This window comes from Calliphora vicina, chromosome 4 (assembly GCF_958450345.1).
Source record: "Calliphora vicina chromosome 4, idCalVici1.1, whole genome shotgun sequence".
Taxonomy (NCBI): Eukaryota; Metazoa; Arthropoda; class Insecta; order Diptera; family Calliphoridae; genus Calliphora; species Calliphora vicina.
This window is the reverse complement of record NC_088783.1, coordinates 100,836,451-100,852,909: the sequence shown is the minus strand read 5'-3', so window position 1 is coordinate 100,852,909 and position 16,459 is coordinate 100,836,451. Positions and strand designations below refer to the sequence as shown.

At 28.6% G+C, this 16,459-nt stretch overlaps 3 protein-coding genes and 1 long non-coding RNA gene across 4 annotated transcripts; 3 read left to right on the top strand and 1 right to left on the bottom strand.

Moving 5' to 3' along the window:
• Positions 1–553: 553 nt before the first annotated feature.
• Positions 554–2,293, top strand: LOC135957676 (keratin-associated protein 19-2). Its single transcript, XM_065508461.1, has 3 exons — positions 554–618; positions 741–999; positions 1,849–2,293. Exons 1-3 carry the CDS (start codon positions 607–609, stop codon positions 2,202–2,204), a joined length of 627 nt encoding a protein of 208 aa, XP_065364533.1. The 5' UTR covers positions 554–606; the 3' UTR covers positions 2,205–2,293.
• A 3,851-nt stretch (positions 2,294–6,144) lies between these two features.
• VhaM9.7-a (Vacuolar H[+] ATPase M9.7 subunit a) lies at positions 6,145–6,842 on the bottom strand. The gene has a single exon (XM_065507741.1). The coding sequence runs from the start codon at positions 6,729–6,731 to the stop codon at positions 6,474–6,476; it is 258 nt and encodes an 85-aa protein (XP_065363813.1). The 5' UTR covers positions 6,732–6,842; the 3' UTR covers positions 6,145–6,473.
• Positions 6,843–8,632: 1,790 nt separating this feature from the next.
• On the top strand, positions 8,633–11,918 carry cold (coiled). Its single transcript, XM_065507686.1, has 3 exons — positions 8,633–8,770; positions 8,837–9,144; positions 11,420–11,918. The coding sequence occupies exons 1-3, from the start codon at positions 8,710–8,712 to the stop codon at positions 11,504–11,506; spliced, it is 456 nt and encodes a 151-aa protein (XP_065363758.1). The 5' UTR covers positions 8,633–8,709; the 3' UTR covers positions 11,507–11,918.
• Positions 11,919–12,103: 185 nt separating this feature from the next.
• Positions 12,104–12,756, top strand: LOC135957032 (uncharacterized). Its single transcript, XR_010576396.1, has 2 exons — positions 12,104–12,198; positions 12,257–12,756. It is a non-coding gene; the product is annotated as an uncharacterized LOC135957032 (long non-coding RNA).
• Positions 12,757–16,459: the final 3,703 nt, after the last annotated feature.

Here is a 16,459-nt window from a genome sequence, read left to right as displayed (position 1 = left end):
CAGGTCTCTTTGTGTACTTGGGATCCGGCCTATTTCTCTTCGAATACTGTTCGATTTATTCTGCATGTGCAGAATAAATCTCTTTTCAGAATGAATTTTTTTTATTAAATCACAATTTTGGTCATTAGTGCATGATTTTTAAATTCTTAACAAAATATATGTCAGACATTGTTTATGTTGATTTTTAGATTTTTCAAAAATAACAAGTCAGAAGAAAGCGTTATGGACAATAATAAAAAAAATGTTCCAAACATCTATTCGGAAATATTATTGACATTTTTTAACACTTTCACAAATTACATTCAGTTTTTAAATACCAATTTAAAAAACCAATTTCAACAAACATAAATAAATTTAACACACAAAAATATGTACTTGTAGATTCTGTAATTTTGAATGGCCATTGTTGTACACATGCGCTAAGTAATAGACAAAAAAACTTTAAATATTAAAAAAACAATGCTTCTTAAGTATACGTACTTAGTCACCTCTTAAAATCACTATAAAAGCTAAAAACTCTCATGAATTGAGCATTAGTAGCTGTCTAGTAGTTTTAGCGTTAATTGTTCGCAGTATCAATCAAGTGTTCGATCAAGTATTACTAACATGAAGTGTTTTGTAAGTGTCCTTACTCAAAAGGGATTAAAAGATTAAAAATAATAAAAAAAAAAATAAAATTAAAATAAATATTAGTGCAATTATACTTATGTACATATGTGAATGAAATTAAATCGTTTTAGACCATTTGCGTTTTCGTTTTTGCTCTTGCCGTTGTCGCAAGAGCTGATGAGGACTTAGTAGCATCGGCATCAGAAAATTCCGAAAATACACAGGAATTATCGGGATCAGCAAGTAGTCTAAGTCCGTGGCAAGAAAAACATCAGGAAAAACGTTATGTTGGTGGTTACGCTGGTGTTGGTGGATATGGCACAGGTTTAGATGCAGTTGGTGGCTACGGTTCTGGTTATTATAATCCATACCAATCGAAATTAGGTTTGGGTAAGTTGGAACTTTACATAAATACATATTAAAATAAACTTAAATGACAGATAAACTGTCACAATAAACTGAATTTTAGACCTATGGTTTCTTGGGGAAAGTTTCTTAGAATTTTCCGCAGAATGCGTTTCTGCTATACGATTTTTCGTGAAAAAAATCAACCCACCCTAATGTATGTACATACATAGCTTTATTATTTTTTAGAAATTTCAGTTAAAAATTTATCGTTTTTATAATTTATTTTTATGCTCTCAATTTCTTTCAGAATTTTATTCGAATGAATACAATTTTTCAGTTTAGAATAAAAAATAGTCGATCAATAATTGTCGAATAATCAAAGACTCGAATAAATTTAAAATTTTTATTTTTTTAAAAAAAATATAACTTTTCATTATTGCTAATTTAAAACTAGTTTCTTGATTTATTTTGTATAGATTTCGGATTAAGATCTCAAGATCACAACATTCTCAAACTTATCTAAAAGATAACGTGAAATAAAATCTATGTTATGCAATCGGTTATAAATATGATTTTACCTTGCCATAAATAAGATTTTTAATGGTTGTTTTTTTTTATTATTTGCATGTATATTTTATTAATTCTGTATTTTTCTCCATTGTTAACAAAAAAATTATTAGAAATTTTCGTGTTTTAAACATATTTTAGTAAAGTATTCGAACAATATTTGTTATTTGTTACGCGTTCGAATAATCGAATAAATATAAATAAAAACCGATAACTCGAATAATAAAGAAATGGTAAACATTTATTCGATAAAAATTAAACTTGAATAATTAACCAATCTATTAACTAATAAATCTTATTTAATCTCTCGTTTTATTTTAACAGATGGCTATGCTGGTTATCCAGGCTATAACGGATATTCTGGAGGCTATGGCGGTTATGGTGGTTATTCTGGACAAGGCGGATATGGTGGTTATGGAGGTTACACTGGTGGCTACACTGGTGGCTACAATTCATATCCTTACAACTCCTATTATAATCGCTTAAGTGGAGCTTATCCCTATGCTCGTCCTGGCTATGGCGGTTATGGCAGCTATCCATCAAGCTACTATTCCAGCAATTATGGCAACAGCGTTATTGGTGGTGGTTTGGGAGCTTTGGGTACACCCGGCTTCGTACCACCCGTGTCTGGTGCTGCCGGTTATCAATATGGTCCCGGTATTTCCGGAACTGTTTATTAAATAGATAAAAACAGTATTTTTTTATTTTTCAAATTTAGAATAAATTTTGAAATTTTTTACATAATTTAAATATACACGCATAAATCTAATTTTTTTTATTGTACTAAAAAGGACAGGTATGTTGTGGTGAACTCATGTTTTACTTCTAAAAATACGATACTATTAGATTTTCTAAAATTTAATTTTTAAATAATTAACTCTATAATATTATAATTCAAGTTGTTAAAGAATTAAAAATAATTGTTAGATTCCGAAAGAAACCAAAACGGAAAAACAATCAATCTGAAACAAACCGAAAATTTTCTAATATCCTACCATTTTTCGAAATAATTTATTTTTCTTAATTTCCAGTTAATTTTTTAGGTGCTCACCATTGACGTGGTTAACTTTCACTCAATTACATCTTCGTTTCTTCATTTTGAACAGAAAAGTGAGGTTTCTATATTTTTTTTTTTTATTTTATGAGACATTTTACAATAAGTGTGTTCGCGTAGTTTCCAATAAAAATTATCCAGTTACTTTAATTTAGAGCGTAAAAATACATTTACTCTCAATCTAAAAAAATATCAAAAAAAAGTACTCGAACAACAATTTGTAAAAATAAGTTGTATTTTATTATAAATCAATTTAAAATGTTTGTTTTGTTATCAATTTAAAATGTTTGTTTATATCTTTAGGAGGCAAAGAATTCCAAAGCCGACACACTCTTACCAAAAATTATTTTTCAAATGTGGAGTTAGTAATTCTTGGCAACAATAATGTCGAATTCGGAACAGATCGAGAAAAATTAAAGAGATGTAATTTGTCCTATTCAAATTCAATGTTAAATATAATCTAACTCAACGTTATATGAGTATGATGTGCCTAGAGATGCTAATCGGGACTGATTTTTGAAAATACCGGGGTTCGGGATTTGGTAAAGAATCTAAAATCCCGAAAATTATAAGAATGAAACGTACATAATTATGTCTTTACAATTGAAAGTCAATTTTTTCTTTAGCAATAAATTTTTATTAGACGCTAAAAAGCATACTATTCATCTATGGTTTCATCTGCCATTCTGGAACGAATTTTGTTTCCGACATATACTGCTGCCGAAAAACATCTTTCGCATTGGCAAAACCGTTTGCAAATACACTCAGATCTCGTTTTATGCGATAGATGCGTTCCAAAAAAAATCGCATAAATTGAATTCGCATAAACCGATACTCTAGTTTCATATAAAAACTAATGATTCGTTCCAAAATTCTGAAAAACCGCATAAATTCACATTTTAATTAAAAAACCAAAGCAAAATCGCATAAAAAAATCAACAAAACTATATTTATTTCATTTACTTAAACAGTAAAAATAAAAAATAATATTATTTCATTATTCACAGAAAAAATAGAAAATGATCCAAAAATTAAGCTAAAACATTTTTTAAGTAAATTCTGTAAATATGTATGATCAATCGAATGACTCAATAATTGTCGGCATCGTTTAGGAATTGGTTCAACGTCACTTTCATCACTAGATGATGATAATAGTTGTGTTCGCGTACTTGATAATTTTTAATAATTTGTACAAATTATCACTGGAAGTTACGGGATTCCGTTCGTTTACTTTTAAAAACTTGTAACGAGAGAGCAAGAGAGTGTTAAAAGTGACAGTTCGTAGATAGAGAACATGATATTTTGTACTGGACATTTTTTGTCCAGTAAAAAATATCAACATAAAAAACGTTTAAAACATATGGTTGCAAATGCAAACAAAACTAAAAAGTTGAAAATTAATACAATTTACAAGTTTTGCAAAGAAAAGAAGTAAAATAGCACAAAACAAACGTTTTAAATTAATTTATAATAAAATACAACTTATTTTTACAAATTGTTGTTCGCGTACTTTTTTTTTTGTTACTTTTCAGATTGAGAGTAATTTATTTTTACTCTCTAAAATAAAGTTACTGGATATTTTTTACTGGAAACTACGCGAACACAATACTACAAAATACTATTTTCATCACTAGAATTAAAATTTAAAATCTGTAAAAATTCCAAAAAAAACGTAAATTTAAAAACCGCATACATTTGAATCAGCATAAAAACGAGACCTGAGTGTACTTACTAAAATGGTATATTTCTTTTGCAAGTTGCAAATCTACATTATAACTTGGATTCATTATTGTTATTTTGGGTTTTTTACGTTTATTAATAATATCTTTTAGCATTTGAGCAATCGAAATATTTTCATGTTGTTCGAGCTCCTCATCTGAGATTTCGTTTGAAGATGTTAGATAACTTACAAAAAAGGTGAAGAATTGATTTTCTAGATTCAAAAATACCGATTTCTCTTATTAACTATGTTGTAGCAGGAGTTGAGCTTAACAACTTTGCTGAACATTACTTTGCGATATTCGGGCATGTAGAATGTCAAAATGATTGAAAAAGGCACACAAAAATTACAGTTTCCCCTATTTATTTTTGAAAAACGAGATTTGGAAAATCCCGGGATTTTAAATTAAAAAATCCCGGGCTTCAGGATTTAAGAATCCCGAAAACCCCGGGATTTTCGGAAACGGGATTCCCCGTTTGACATCTCTAGTTGTGCCCCATAGTTGAATGCCGTAAAGGCTTATCAGTTTTATAACTGTTTTGTACAAAAGCACTTTGTACTCCAAGTCTAGAGCAGACCGTGGGCCATTTAGCCAGTGCAATTGAACTGACTTTAATTTTATTTGTGTAATCTTGGCTTCAATATGGTAGGTCCATGTTAAACGGCGATCAAGATGGATACCGAAATATCTCACATGGCTCTGTCCTGGAATTTTGATATTATTTATCTGTATGGAATACAAAGCCGGTCTTGCGTGATCAAGATTGGGTCACGTTATAATCCCGGATCATACTGATAACGATTTGCCCATTATTCGCTTTTGCAGTACAATTGAGAAGTGTGAACTTGATCATAATTTTTTAACAAAAAATCTAAAAATACCTAGTTAAAAACGAAAAATTTTAAAGTACAAAGTGATTTTTGAGAGCTATTTAGAGACCAGTACCTCAGATAGCATTGATACATACATACATATATTCACAAGAGTGATTCAGCTTTACTGTAGCTATAACTTTGCTAAATATTGTTAGTGATAAATTAGGAAAGTAATTCTAAAAAAGTGAAAAATTAGGAGACCCTGAAAGTTATTCTAAAAAAAGTAAAACCTAATTTTTTTTCGTAAAAGCTATTTTTTGGCAAAAAAAAAATGTAAACGAAATTTGTTTGGTGGACTCTTAGCTATATTATTTTGAGGGACCACAAATTAAAATTTTCAAACATACGAAAGATAAAAAAAATGAATATTAAATCAGGTAATAAACACTTTATTAGTTTTATGGTAAACTGAACTTTAAAATATTTGCATCAAAATTTAATATGAATGAGATGAAAAGTATGATTTATGTTTCCGGGGTTTGTCTTATTTTAGAGAAATATGTAGTATATCTAGGCTTCCTAATTTCCCGGACTTTTTCCCTTTTCTGGAGTAAATTAAAAAATTGTTTCATTCACATTTTAATTCTAAATTTACACAAAAACAATAACCAATCTCTGGTTATTGTTTTTCGTAATGATATATGTAATTAATATAATTTTTTTATGAAAATTGTCAGTATATCGCCACGATAAAAAAATACCAGAGATTGAGAAAATGGGGTTTAGACTTTTACCAGCGTTTTAAAAGTAGTATAAAACATCTATATTTGGTTGTACAATATTGGTCCAACCTATTTAAGGTTTTCTAATTTAATAGTGGCATTTGAACGGTATTGTCACACTCGTAGTTTTAATCGGTATAAAATCAATAAATTCTATTAAATTATCCTTACCTAACAAGTTGGATTATATCTTGAAGAACTTAGTACATTTTAAGATCAAATTTATAAATGTTTAAGGCAAATATAACTTTTATAAATAATAGGCATTTATTTAATATATATAATTTATTTGACAGTAATATTGTTAAATACACATATACATATGTTGAGATTATTGAAGATTTTAAAATAACAGGAGTAGATACAGGTTTTTTGTTTATAAATTCGAACAAAATAAAAAATATATAATAAATACTATACTATAAAGGAATGCCGACAGGACAATTAAAAACATAAAAATTATGATAGATATTTTCACAAAAAAAAAAACAATTTAAGTATAATTTCTAATATTTGCACTTCACTATCCAGCAAATCTCTGAGACAATTTTTCTATCCCATGAAGGATTGGAAACCTTTATTCTTCCTTTAGCCCGTTGCCCCATTCCTTGGCAATCATATAAATAGCATGCTGATTTAGTTTTGGTCCAATTAATGGATTCATTTGGGCCATGTAACAGCACAGCCAGAAAAGCCAACATGTCGCTCCAGTTAAAATTAATGTACAACGTATGAGATTTTGATGTGGACCTTTTGGTGTCATCAATGGCAGACCAATTCCAACGCTAGCCCATATAGCAGTGAAGAATAATATAGGAAAGAATGCTGCGCCCATTTTTTTAAATTATTTTTATAGAAAATTGTCGAAATTTTTTTACCAAGAACAAAAAATCAATTTTTATGTTTTCTATACACAATAATACTATAATGACGTTTTTGTTTTCAGTAATGACGTTTTCTTTAAGAGTTCATTCACAGTGGATTAATATCAAAAAAATTTTTTACAAATCAGGGCTTGAAAAACAAACTAACTATTAGTATTATTGGCACAAATCGAACATATATTAACATTTTGGTACATAAAATTAAACAAATGGTTGCGATTTTTTCATCATTAATAGTGTTTCAGATTTTGAGACTAATTTACTATAGGAAATATAAGCTATTTTGGAAAATCGGTCCAGTTTAATCAGATTTATGGAAAAAGCTGTGAAACAACCCCCCATAAAGTTGACATTTTTAAAAATTTGTTTGCTATTTTTTTAAATTTATTATGTTCATTTTATGATAAACGAACAAACTTTGTGGAAAATGGAATCGATCCATTGTTTCTCCTAGCCCCCATACAAATTTCTTACCGAAATATGGCGCATAGAATAGCAGTATCCATACAAAATGCAGAAAAAATAAGTTTCGTGCAAAAAGATGTCACAATATTAAATTCAATTCCAAAAATTACGTGAATACACCGAAATATCTTATAAATAATGTTATCTATTATTATCTATGTATTTTGGTCATAGATCCCATATAAGGAACACATCCGAAAAACTCATATATCATATTACTGGATTTCGTAAATATCGGTACATATTTGACCATAGCTCTCATATAAGGTTAACTTCCGAATATCACTTAAATGCCCACAAATCTCTTATATATTTCTTATGACATAAACAGTATAAAAATCGCTGTTCCGAGTTTTATGATGCTTGGTCCTTAATTGGTCATAGCTACCATATAATGACCACTTCCGAGAAACACATTAACCTACATAAATGCCTTATAAATACATGTATGCAAAAATCATACTATTGGATTTTGTAAACATTGGTCCAGAAGTGTGTATGGATCATATATAGTAAGTCCCACTTCCGAAAATCATATTATTGCATATAAATATTGTATTAATATCGATATCAAGACAAAACTCAACACATATTAGATTCATTTATAACCAATTTACAATTTCATTTTGTGACTATCAGCTCATAATTTGCTCTACTTCCCATATAAGGTCCATTTTCGAGAATCACTTTAACACCCATAAATCTCCTAAAAATAACTTTATTGAGATGAAATTCAACCAAAATAATTATCGAATGTATGAAAATTAAGACAACATATTTAATGTCGATCTGAAAAATACATTACATTCTAACGGATTTTGTAGCCTCTATCATTAATATAGATATTAAGGTTCAACTCTAATTAGTTTAGTAATTAACTATAACATATTAGGCTCACTTCCGAAAATTGTATTTTATATATATCGATCAAATTCAATTATGAGCCAGCTTTCAAATAGGATCCAAATCCAAAATTTAGTTTATATTCAACTTGTATAGCCTTTTTTATACTCGTTTCCATCATTTGTTTGAATAAGCAGACTTTTTGGGCCAATTGGTTAAACAATTATTAAATATATCTATTATAATTGGCACACGTTATCTTATAATAGCTAAGTAAATCAAAAAATATTAATATCGAAGTATCGACAAATAAGAAACACTTTATTGTCATATTCTAGTCTTTACACCAGTTTAGTATCTGTAATTCTCATTATATGTACGTGGAGGGTATTTAAAATTCGGCACAGCCGAATATAGTAGCCTAACTTGTTTATATTGAAAATGTAAAAGTAAGGTAACGCAAAGTAGTTGACTAATTAGGCTTTATGTCAAAATACAACTATGTGTTGTGGGGAGTGGTTAATTTGTTAGTTGTCAAAATTAGTAAACACTTGCTTCATCTATTGTTTTCTTTAATTGTTTTACTTTTTCTAATTTTCCAAAAAAATATTAACTTATTGAATGATGGAGACGTGGAAAATAGCTATTATAACAATAATAGCCATTTATTACTGTACACAAGGTTTGTAACTCATAAATTCGAAGAACATTTCCCTAACTATTGAGCCACTCCTATTTGTAATTGCAGTTAATTTTGTTGCTGGCTTGGAATGTTATGTTTGCTCCAATCAGACGGGCAATGTGGAAAAGTGTTTGAATACGATAAAAACCTGTGAACCAGGTGAAGATGTCTGTGGCACTGAAATACGTTGGGGAAGTCAGCCTTATTTCTCTCAAGGAGCCCTTAAACAATATTACGTTTCGAAGCGTTGCATGACCAAATCGATGTGTCAAGCGAAACGTAGACGTCATATGCCCTATTGCACACATATTTGGTATGAAGATTGGTCTTGTCACGAATGTTGCCAGGGCGATAGATGTAACTACTTTGTAATTGTAAGTATAATCAGATTTATAATGTATGGGGTTGGCGTTTTACCTCAGATTCATACTAGATTAAAGATAAAATGCTACTTGTATCTTTTTTTTTATTTATTTATTCAAAATTGTAATACAAAACCATTTTATATAGTACAAGCATTTTTTAAAAACGTCAGATTATCGACACAAAAAACGCCAACCACGATAATGGTGAAGGTTTCAACATTAATCAAGATCAAGTGTTGAAAGGTCTCTTAATTAAAGTCAACAAAAACACGTTAACATTTTTACCTGATCTCTTTTAGTTTAGGAGTTATAGAACTTTAAAGTATTTATATAAAATAGTAAATACCTATATCATCTAATTAATAAATTATCTGAACAATATATATGTACCATTAACAGAAAAAAACACCAACCACGCTAATGATTTCAACATTAATCAATATCAAGTTAAAATTTTTACCTGCTCTCTCTTAGTTTAGTTGTTACAGGACTTTTGAAGTCAAAATGTATAATAGTAATTTTCAAAATTGTAACAACTCTTTATTTATTTATTTAAAAATGTACAACAACCACAGAAATAAATAGTCACTCAATGTTTTTTATACACGTTTATAAATTCGCAGAAATACAGACACACTTTATAATGTACACGAATTCACATGAAAAACAGCACAATTTAAGGCAATCAGTTGATGTTTATTCAAATAGCGTCTATGATAAACTCACTAAATACTGCAACCTCTGCCACTATTTATAACACTGCCATCTGCATTATAGATTGCTCTTTAGCCATCTGTGGTGTACTTTCTACAATGTTCTTTAACTGAATATTCGAATTCGAATATACGGTCGCAGCAAACAGCGCTGCCATACTTACGATCAATGGTCAACTGAAAGCTTTTATTCTGTGTTAATAATGCCCACAGATATGTTAAAGTTTTCTATTACAGCAATGCTATTTGAAAGCATTATACTACTTTTAAATCAGCCATTAAAATAATTGAATTCAAGTACAATTTCGTAACAATATATTGAAAAAGTGATTTTAGCGAAGCCAGTGTTCGATACACCCCAGAGTTTTAAGTCACTACGCACGGCCGAATGCCGGTAATAAGGAAAATATGAATATTAACAGAAACAAAAATAAGAAAATATAAAAATTGCATCATGTTGATGACTACTAACTTTTGCTTACAACTCGAAACCAACTAGAACTTATGTCTCTAGTTGTTTATAGAAAATATGTTCAGTAAAAACTGTACACATACCTTATAAACGTAAGTAAATTTAGTCTAATTACAAAACATGCTAAGAAAAACGTATGAATTTGGTTTCCCATATTTTATTTCACAATAATGGTAAGTTAAATAAATGGTATTTACAATAGACGTCGTAGAAAAGGCATTCCAATTTGTTAATTGTCTAAATTACTTTACAATGGTATTCTTTGAATTATTACAGAGTAATTATAATAAAAGAACTTGAGACAAATTAAATTTACTTTCAAATTACTAAAGAAAATTTGTATAGAACTGTGTGCTTTTAATTTTCATACGAAAGGAAAACATGATTTTGTTAATTTTTGGCACATATATACCCTATGGGGCTATTCAGGAATTTCTATTTTTAAATTTCCAAATTATGAAAAACTCGCGTTTTAATTCACCAATATCAATTTTTGAAAAGTGACAAAATTCTACAATGTAAAGTTTTTTTTTTTGTTGGATTTAGGAATCATATGAAAGGTTATTATGTTTTCTTTAAATGGAAAATTTTAATATAAAAGTGCATTCAGATGCAAATGTAGTTTTCTAATGCATTTTTTTTTTAATTGTAAAATATTTAGTAAACAGCGGAATAATTCATAATGAAAATGTAGTTTTCTGATGGATTTTTTTTTAAATTGTAAAATATTTAGTAAACAGCTGAATAAAAATTTTCTGAGACATGAAGCTCTACTATTTTTATTATCAGCCCAATTATGAATAAAAATTCCGCGGGAGTTTTTTCCCTTTTCTCATTTTTCCTATTCAATTTCAATGAGAAAAAACTTCCGGAGAACAAACTCCCGCGGAATTTTTTATTCATAATTGGGCTGTATCTTCATTTCACATGGTTCCACAATCAAACATTTCACATGGTTCCACAATCAATCGAATTAATCCACAACTTTGTCGAATTTTTTCAATTTTCAAAAATAGTGAAATAAATTGGTAGTTTTTCAAAATAAAAATTAAAACTTAAATCTATTAAACAAATATAATTATTTTTCTTTACTTTACAGAGCGGATCTACAAAATTACAGATGCATTTATTGACAACAGTTGCTGTGATAGCATTTTCTCTATTCATAGCCATTAAACGACAATAAATTTAAGATACTATCCTGTAGAGACAGGATAACAAAGTCTTGTATCATTTTTATACATTAGCCTAAAAACGCATCTTCAAAAATAATATAATTTGTATACAATTGACCAAGAATCTCTCAGCATTCCACTATGATTTGATGCATAGTTTTTAATACAAAATATATACATTTAAACTATTGTTTTTTTGTTATACAGAATAGACACATATAAAGTCTAACATGTTTAACTATCCGAAAAAGTGACCTTACTTTACAAATCGAATATATTTTTTTGTATGTAGTGTAAGTTTTGTATTTTATTTTAATTATCTCAAATTGTTTAATATTTACATTCCGTCCATTATTGTAATTAGAGAATTGTAGTATATTTTTATACACAATAAAATAAACATATAATTAAAAATAAATCAAATTGTTTATGTTTTGTTTAAGATAAAAATCTTTTAATTGACAGACCCGCTTATGGTCATGAATATAAAATGGTTAATAAGTAATATTTGATAGTGTTAAATACTTTTTTAATTGTCACATTAACTTGTGAAATTTCTATATAAGCTGTTAAAACATTGAACGTAAGTATTTCAATAAGTTTTTTACATTTTATTCGTACAATTAGTTGTAAAAATATCAACAATGGAGCAAGACATCAGAACCGAAAATAAAATTTCTGCGCAAAGCTTTAATAATGATGAGTAATAAATTATAATAATTTTAGTTAATTTCAACGTTAATATCTTAATTTCATTTAAGGCAACCGGACCATCAAAGACAACAAATGGGGATATACAAAAGTGTTAGATGCCACAGAAATTGCCTAAGCTTTACAACTTCCGGTGTGGTTATTTTACTACATAATATGTTAAATACACGTCTATTACTATAGTTTTGCTATTATTTTTTAAAAGCTTTTATTTGACATCCTATGTTGGTTTATTTTTAACTGAATTTTTGAACAAGTATTCATGCATACGCCTGATGACAATGCAATACATATATGTACGAAAGTTCTCTATCTCTAAATCATTGATACTCAACTTTTAATTTTAGTTGAGTCTTACATTTTCCAATTTTGAAATAAAAATTTAAAAAATAATATCAAATTTTAAACTATCTCACTATCAGTATCAGAATATAAACTTTAAATTGGATTATTCAAGAAGCTCTAAAAAGAAAATAATAAAAAAATTAAAAAAAGGTTTAACATATTTAAATGCTCTAAACTGAAGAAAATAAACTTTCAAAAGCGACTAGTTTCTTGTTGTTGTACTTTGTGGGATAATTTTAAAACATCCAGGATTTACTTTATAAAACAGAAGATCGAACATTAGGCAATTTAGTTGCGCAAGTCTGTTTTTAATTTTCAAAAAAAAAACAAATAATTTATTATTTTTTTCCAAAGTTGTTTTTTTAATTTTTTGGAAAACAAATTTTTTCGAATTGTTTTTTGTAAATTTTAAATTTTTTTTTATGTTTTTTAATTTTATTTTTTAATATTTAGCGAAAAAAACTTTTGTTGAAAAAAAAGGATCCAGAATATATATACTTATATATATACATATATATAGGGTCGGAAAATTATATTGTGGAAATTAAAAACGGAATGACAAACTTATATATACCCTTCTCACGAAGGTGAAGGGTTAGGAAGGGGTGTACATTGTCACCCCTATCGGCAATAACATGTGAAATTTTGTTCCCATGAAATATCCATTTCCCTCGAAGGGAAAATTGCTATCGGGAATATCACGATGAACTATACATTCACAATAGTTGATTTTGTTCGTAGCAGCTGTTTATTGTTTACAAAATTCCATCTAAAAATTTCACAACAAGGGGAATTTTTTCACGTGAACAAAGTTGATGAACGAAAAAAGGAAAAGGGAAAATATTTCATGTGAAATATTGATTCGCGATAGGGGTGTGTGTGTACTTCCACTCGGAGACCTTGAGGTCCATTGTGATTCCCTTCAATAGAGATAGACAAAGATGATAGCCTTGAAGGCTATAAAAAGAATGAAATAACTAACCAACTTGTCGTGTACAAGCAAGTCTGAACTCAAATTTGAAAAAGTCTCTTCTTAACCCAACCTTGTCTACGACAAACAAAAATTGCGCAGAAAACTTGCTCAACTAATTGCTTAATGTGAAAGGCGTTTTAAGTTTTTAACAACAGACTTAGGATTTTGGCTCTCAGTTAGCTATCTAGTTATCATCTTTATTTTATTTTTTATTTTTTATTCATTCAGTAACAGAATCCTAGCCAATAGGCCATAATCGGTTCCAATTATACTACTCACAATTTGATTATACATAAAATAATAATAAAATTAAAAGATATCAATATATAATTTGAAAATTAACTCATAGTAATGGGATCAGCAAATAACCAATTAAATTAATAGATAATAATAAAGACATTTAAACTACAAAAAACAAAACCTCACAAAATTGTAGCCAACAAAATTAAAGTGAGAATACATACTCTATATTAAATGATAAATTCAAGAATACAATTAGGTTCAGTAAAATATGGTTGAGAGAGAGAGAAAAAAAAAAAAACAATAAACAGAATTCGTGACTACAAGTCTAAAATTATAACAAAAAAAATAAAAAAACTCATTGTATAATAAAAATTATTGAGTTCAATTGAGAAAAAAAATTCAAGAAGTACAACACTCAAAACAACCCAGGTCCATCAAGGAAAAAAAATACAACACCATTCTATACTCCTGTGTAAATGCAAAAACACAATCACAATAACAATATATTGTGGTGACGTGAATTACATCATAAACTGCCAACTACTCTACACAAAAAAATCAAAAGCTAATATGAATTAGATAAATTATCCAGCGAACAAATATCACGTTCAAAATAGATAAAATGAAAATGAGATACAACCCAAACAATAGAACTGTCAACTGAAGAACACTTATCCAGTATAGAAATTAGAAAATTATGTAAATAAGACCAATCAAGATATCAGCATACCCAAAATATCAACAATGCAATGGAGCAACTCGATCCAATTATAAACAATAATAGAGCTGAAGGCAAAATAGATAATTTCAAGTGTACCAGCTCCAAATATACAAACAATGCTCAAAACATAATCTAAAGACAGTAATACCATTATTATTATTACCAACATAAATAATAGCTTCTCACCCAAAACAGTAGAACTCCATAACATATTTACAGCATCCTCAAAGAAAAAGTCAAAAGCCACCAGCAATAATAATTAAAATCCTAAGCTCATCAAAATATCAATACCAATATTCGGTAAATCAATAATACACAAGGTCAACTAAATGTCCACAAAGAAGTACCACAAAGAAAATTCTCATATATTTGGAGAAACAGCAGTAGTAGCAAAGATGATTTAGGCAGCATACAAACAACAACTACATCAAACTGAGTCAAAACAAAAAAGAATTATGACTTCAATCCACAAAGAGTCAATTTGTCATACTAACATTAGAACTGGAATAAAACTATAAATAGGGAAAAGCAATCACTATCAGAAAACGAACTGTAATAGAGTATATCAATCATTTAGTACCACACATAAGTCAAACATATTCATATCCCCAGAAAAACACAGCACGTGTAAGCAGCAGCTATATCCAGGTTAACTACCCATACATTAGGTACTCAACATCAATGCATACTGGATCTACCTCTTATATATGCTATATTAAAATGATTTCAAAACACCATTAAACAAAATGCAGCGGCCATAAACTTTAACAAACACAACACAGCAAATGTTTATCAGCAAAACAATATTACTCAATAATAAACAGAACACAATTATTATACTCCAAATTATGACATAGCTAGATACTGCAAATTATCCTTCATCAATGCTAAAAAACAAACCAACACTACAGAGTAGTAGTAGTTAACCACCCTCAAATCACATCAAGCGGCAATCAAAAGAAATTTGTAAATAAATATAAGTGTTTGGAAACAAATCATGACACCAAATTGTTCTTTAAGAGTCACATTAACACTATAAAACAAGATAAATTTACAAACTAGAAACCATATACTCCAGTATAAATTAGTACCCATCATTAAATAATAATTATACATACTTAATTACACCAACACACAATCCTAAAAAGTACACTGCAGTAAAATGAAGAACAGCAAAAAGAAAATAAGACCAGCATACAACAAAATATAGGAACACAATACTCAACTAAAACTCCAGAACATATCCCACAACATGCATCAAAAATCCGTATATTATTCTTTCGCAATTAATAAAAAAAAAATTAGAAAATTCTCATACAATTATAAGACTTACAAATAGCAAATACCTCATACCCAATTAAAATTCATGACAATTCAGAAGATTATCGTAGAACAAGCAGATAAACAATTCCATAACAACCCATTAAAGTTAGCATTCACTTCCTGCAAAAATAGCAATCTTAAAAAACAAATTTACCAACTCCACAAAAGACACCAAATTCCGATACCAACAACTACAGGGAAAAGTTATTTAGACTAAAGTCTGATATAGCTTCCTTCTATAAGAGTCAACAGAGAAATCAAATGTCTTCAATGAAGCCGGTAAATTATTAAAAAGTCTTGCTACCCTGACAAAAAATGAACGTTCCAATACTGGAGTTAACATCGGAATTTTCAACTGCCTATTTCTACTAGATCTTCCAAATTCAAATAAATCAATCAAATATATCGGCGCTTTTACCTTGTAAGCCTTATAAAAATACAATAAACTTCTAAATTTAAAAAAATCAACAAAAGACATACCCAAGAATTTCGAAACATAATGTGAGATATGCTGCCGCAATTTAAGTGAGTAAAGATACCTCATAACTCTATTGAATGCAAGTCTTAGCTTCTTAATTACGTAACCCAATGTACCAGAATACACTTCTAAGGCATATAAAAATATTGGCATAATTAAACCATGAACAA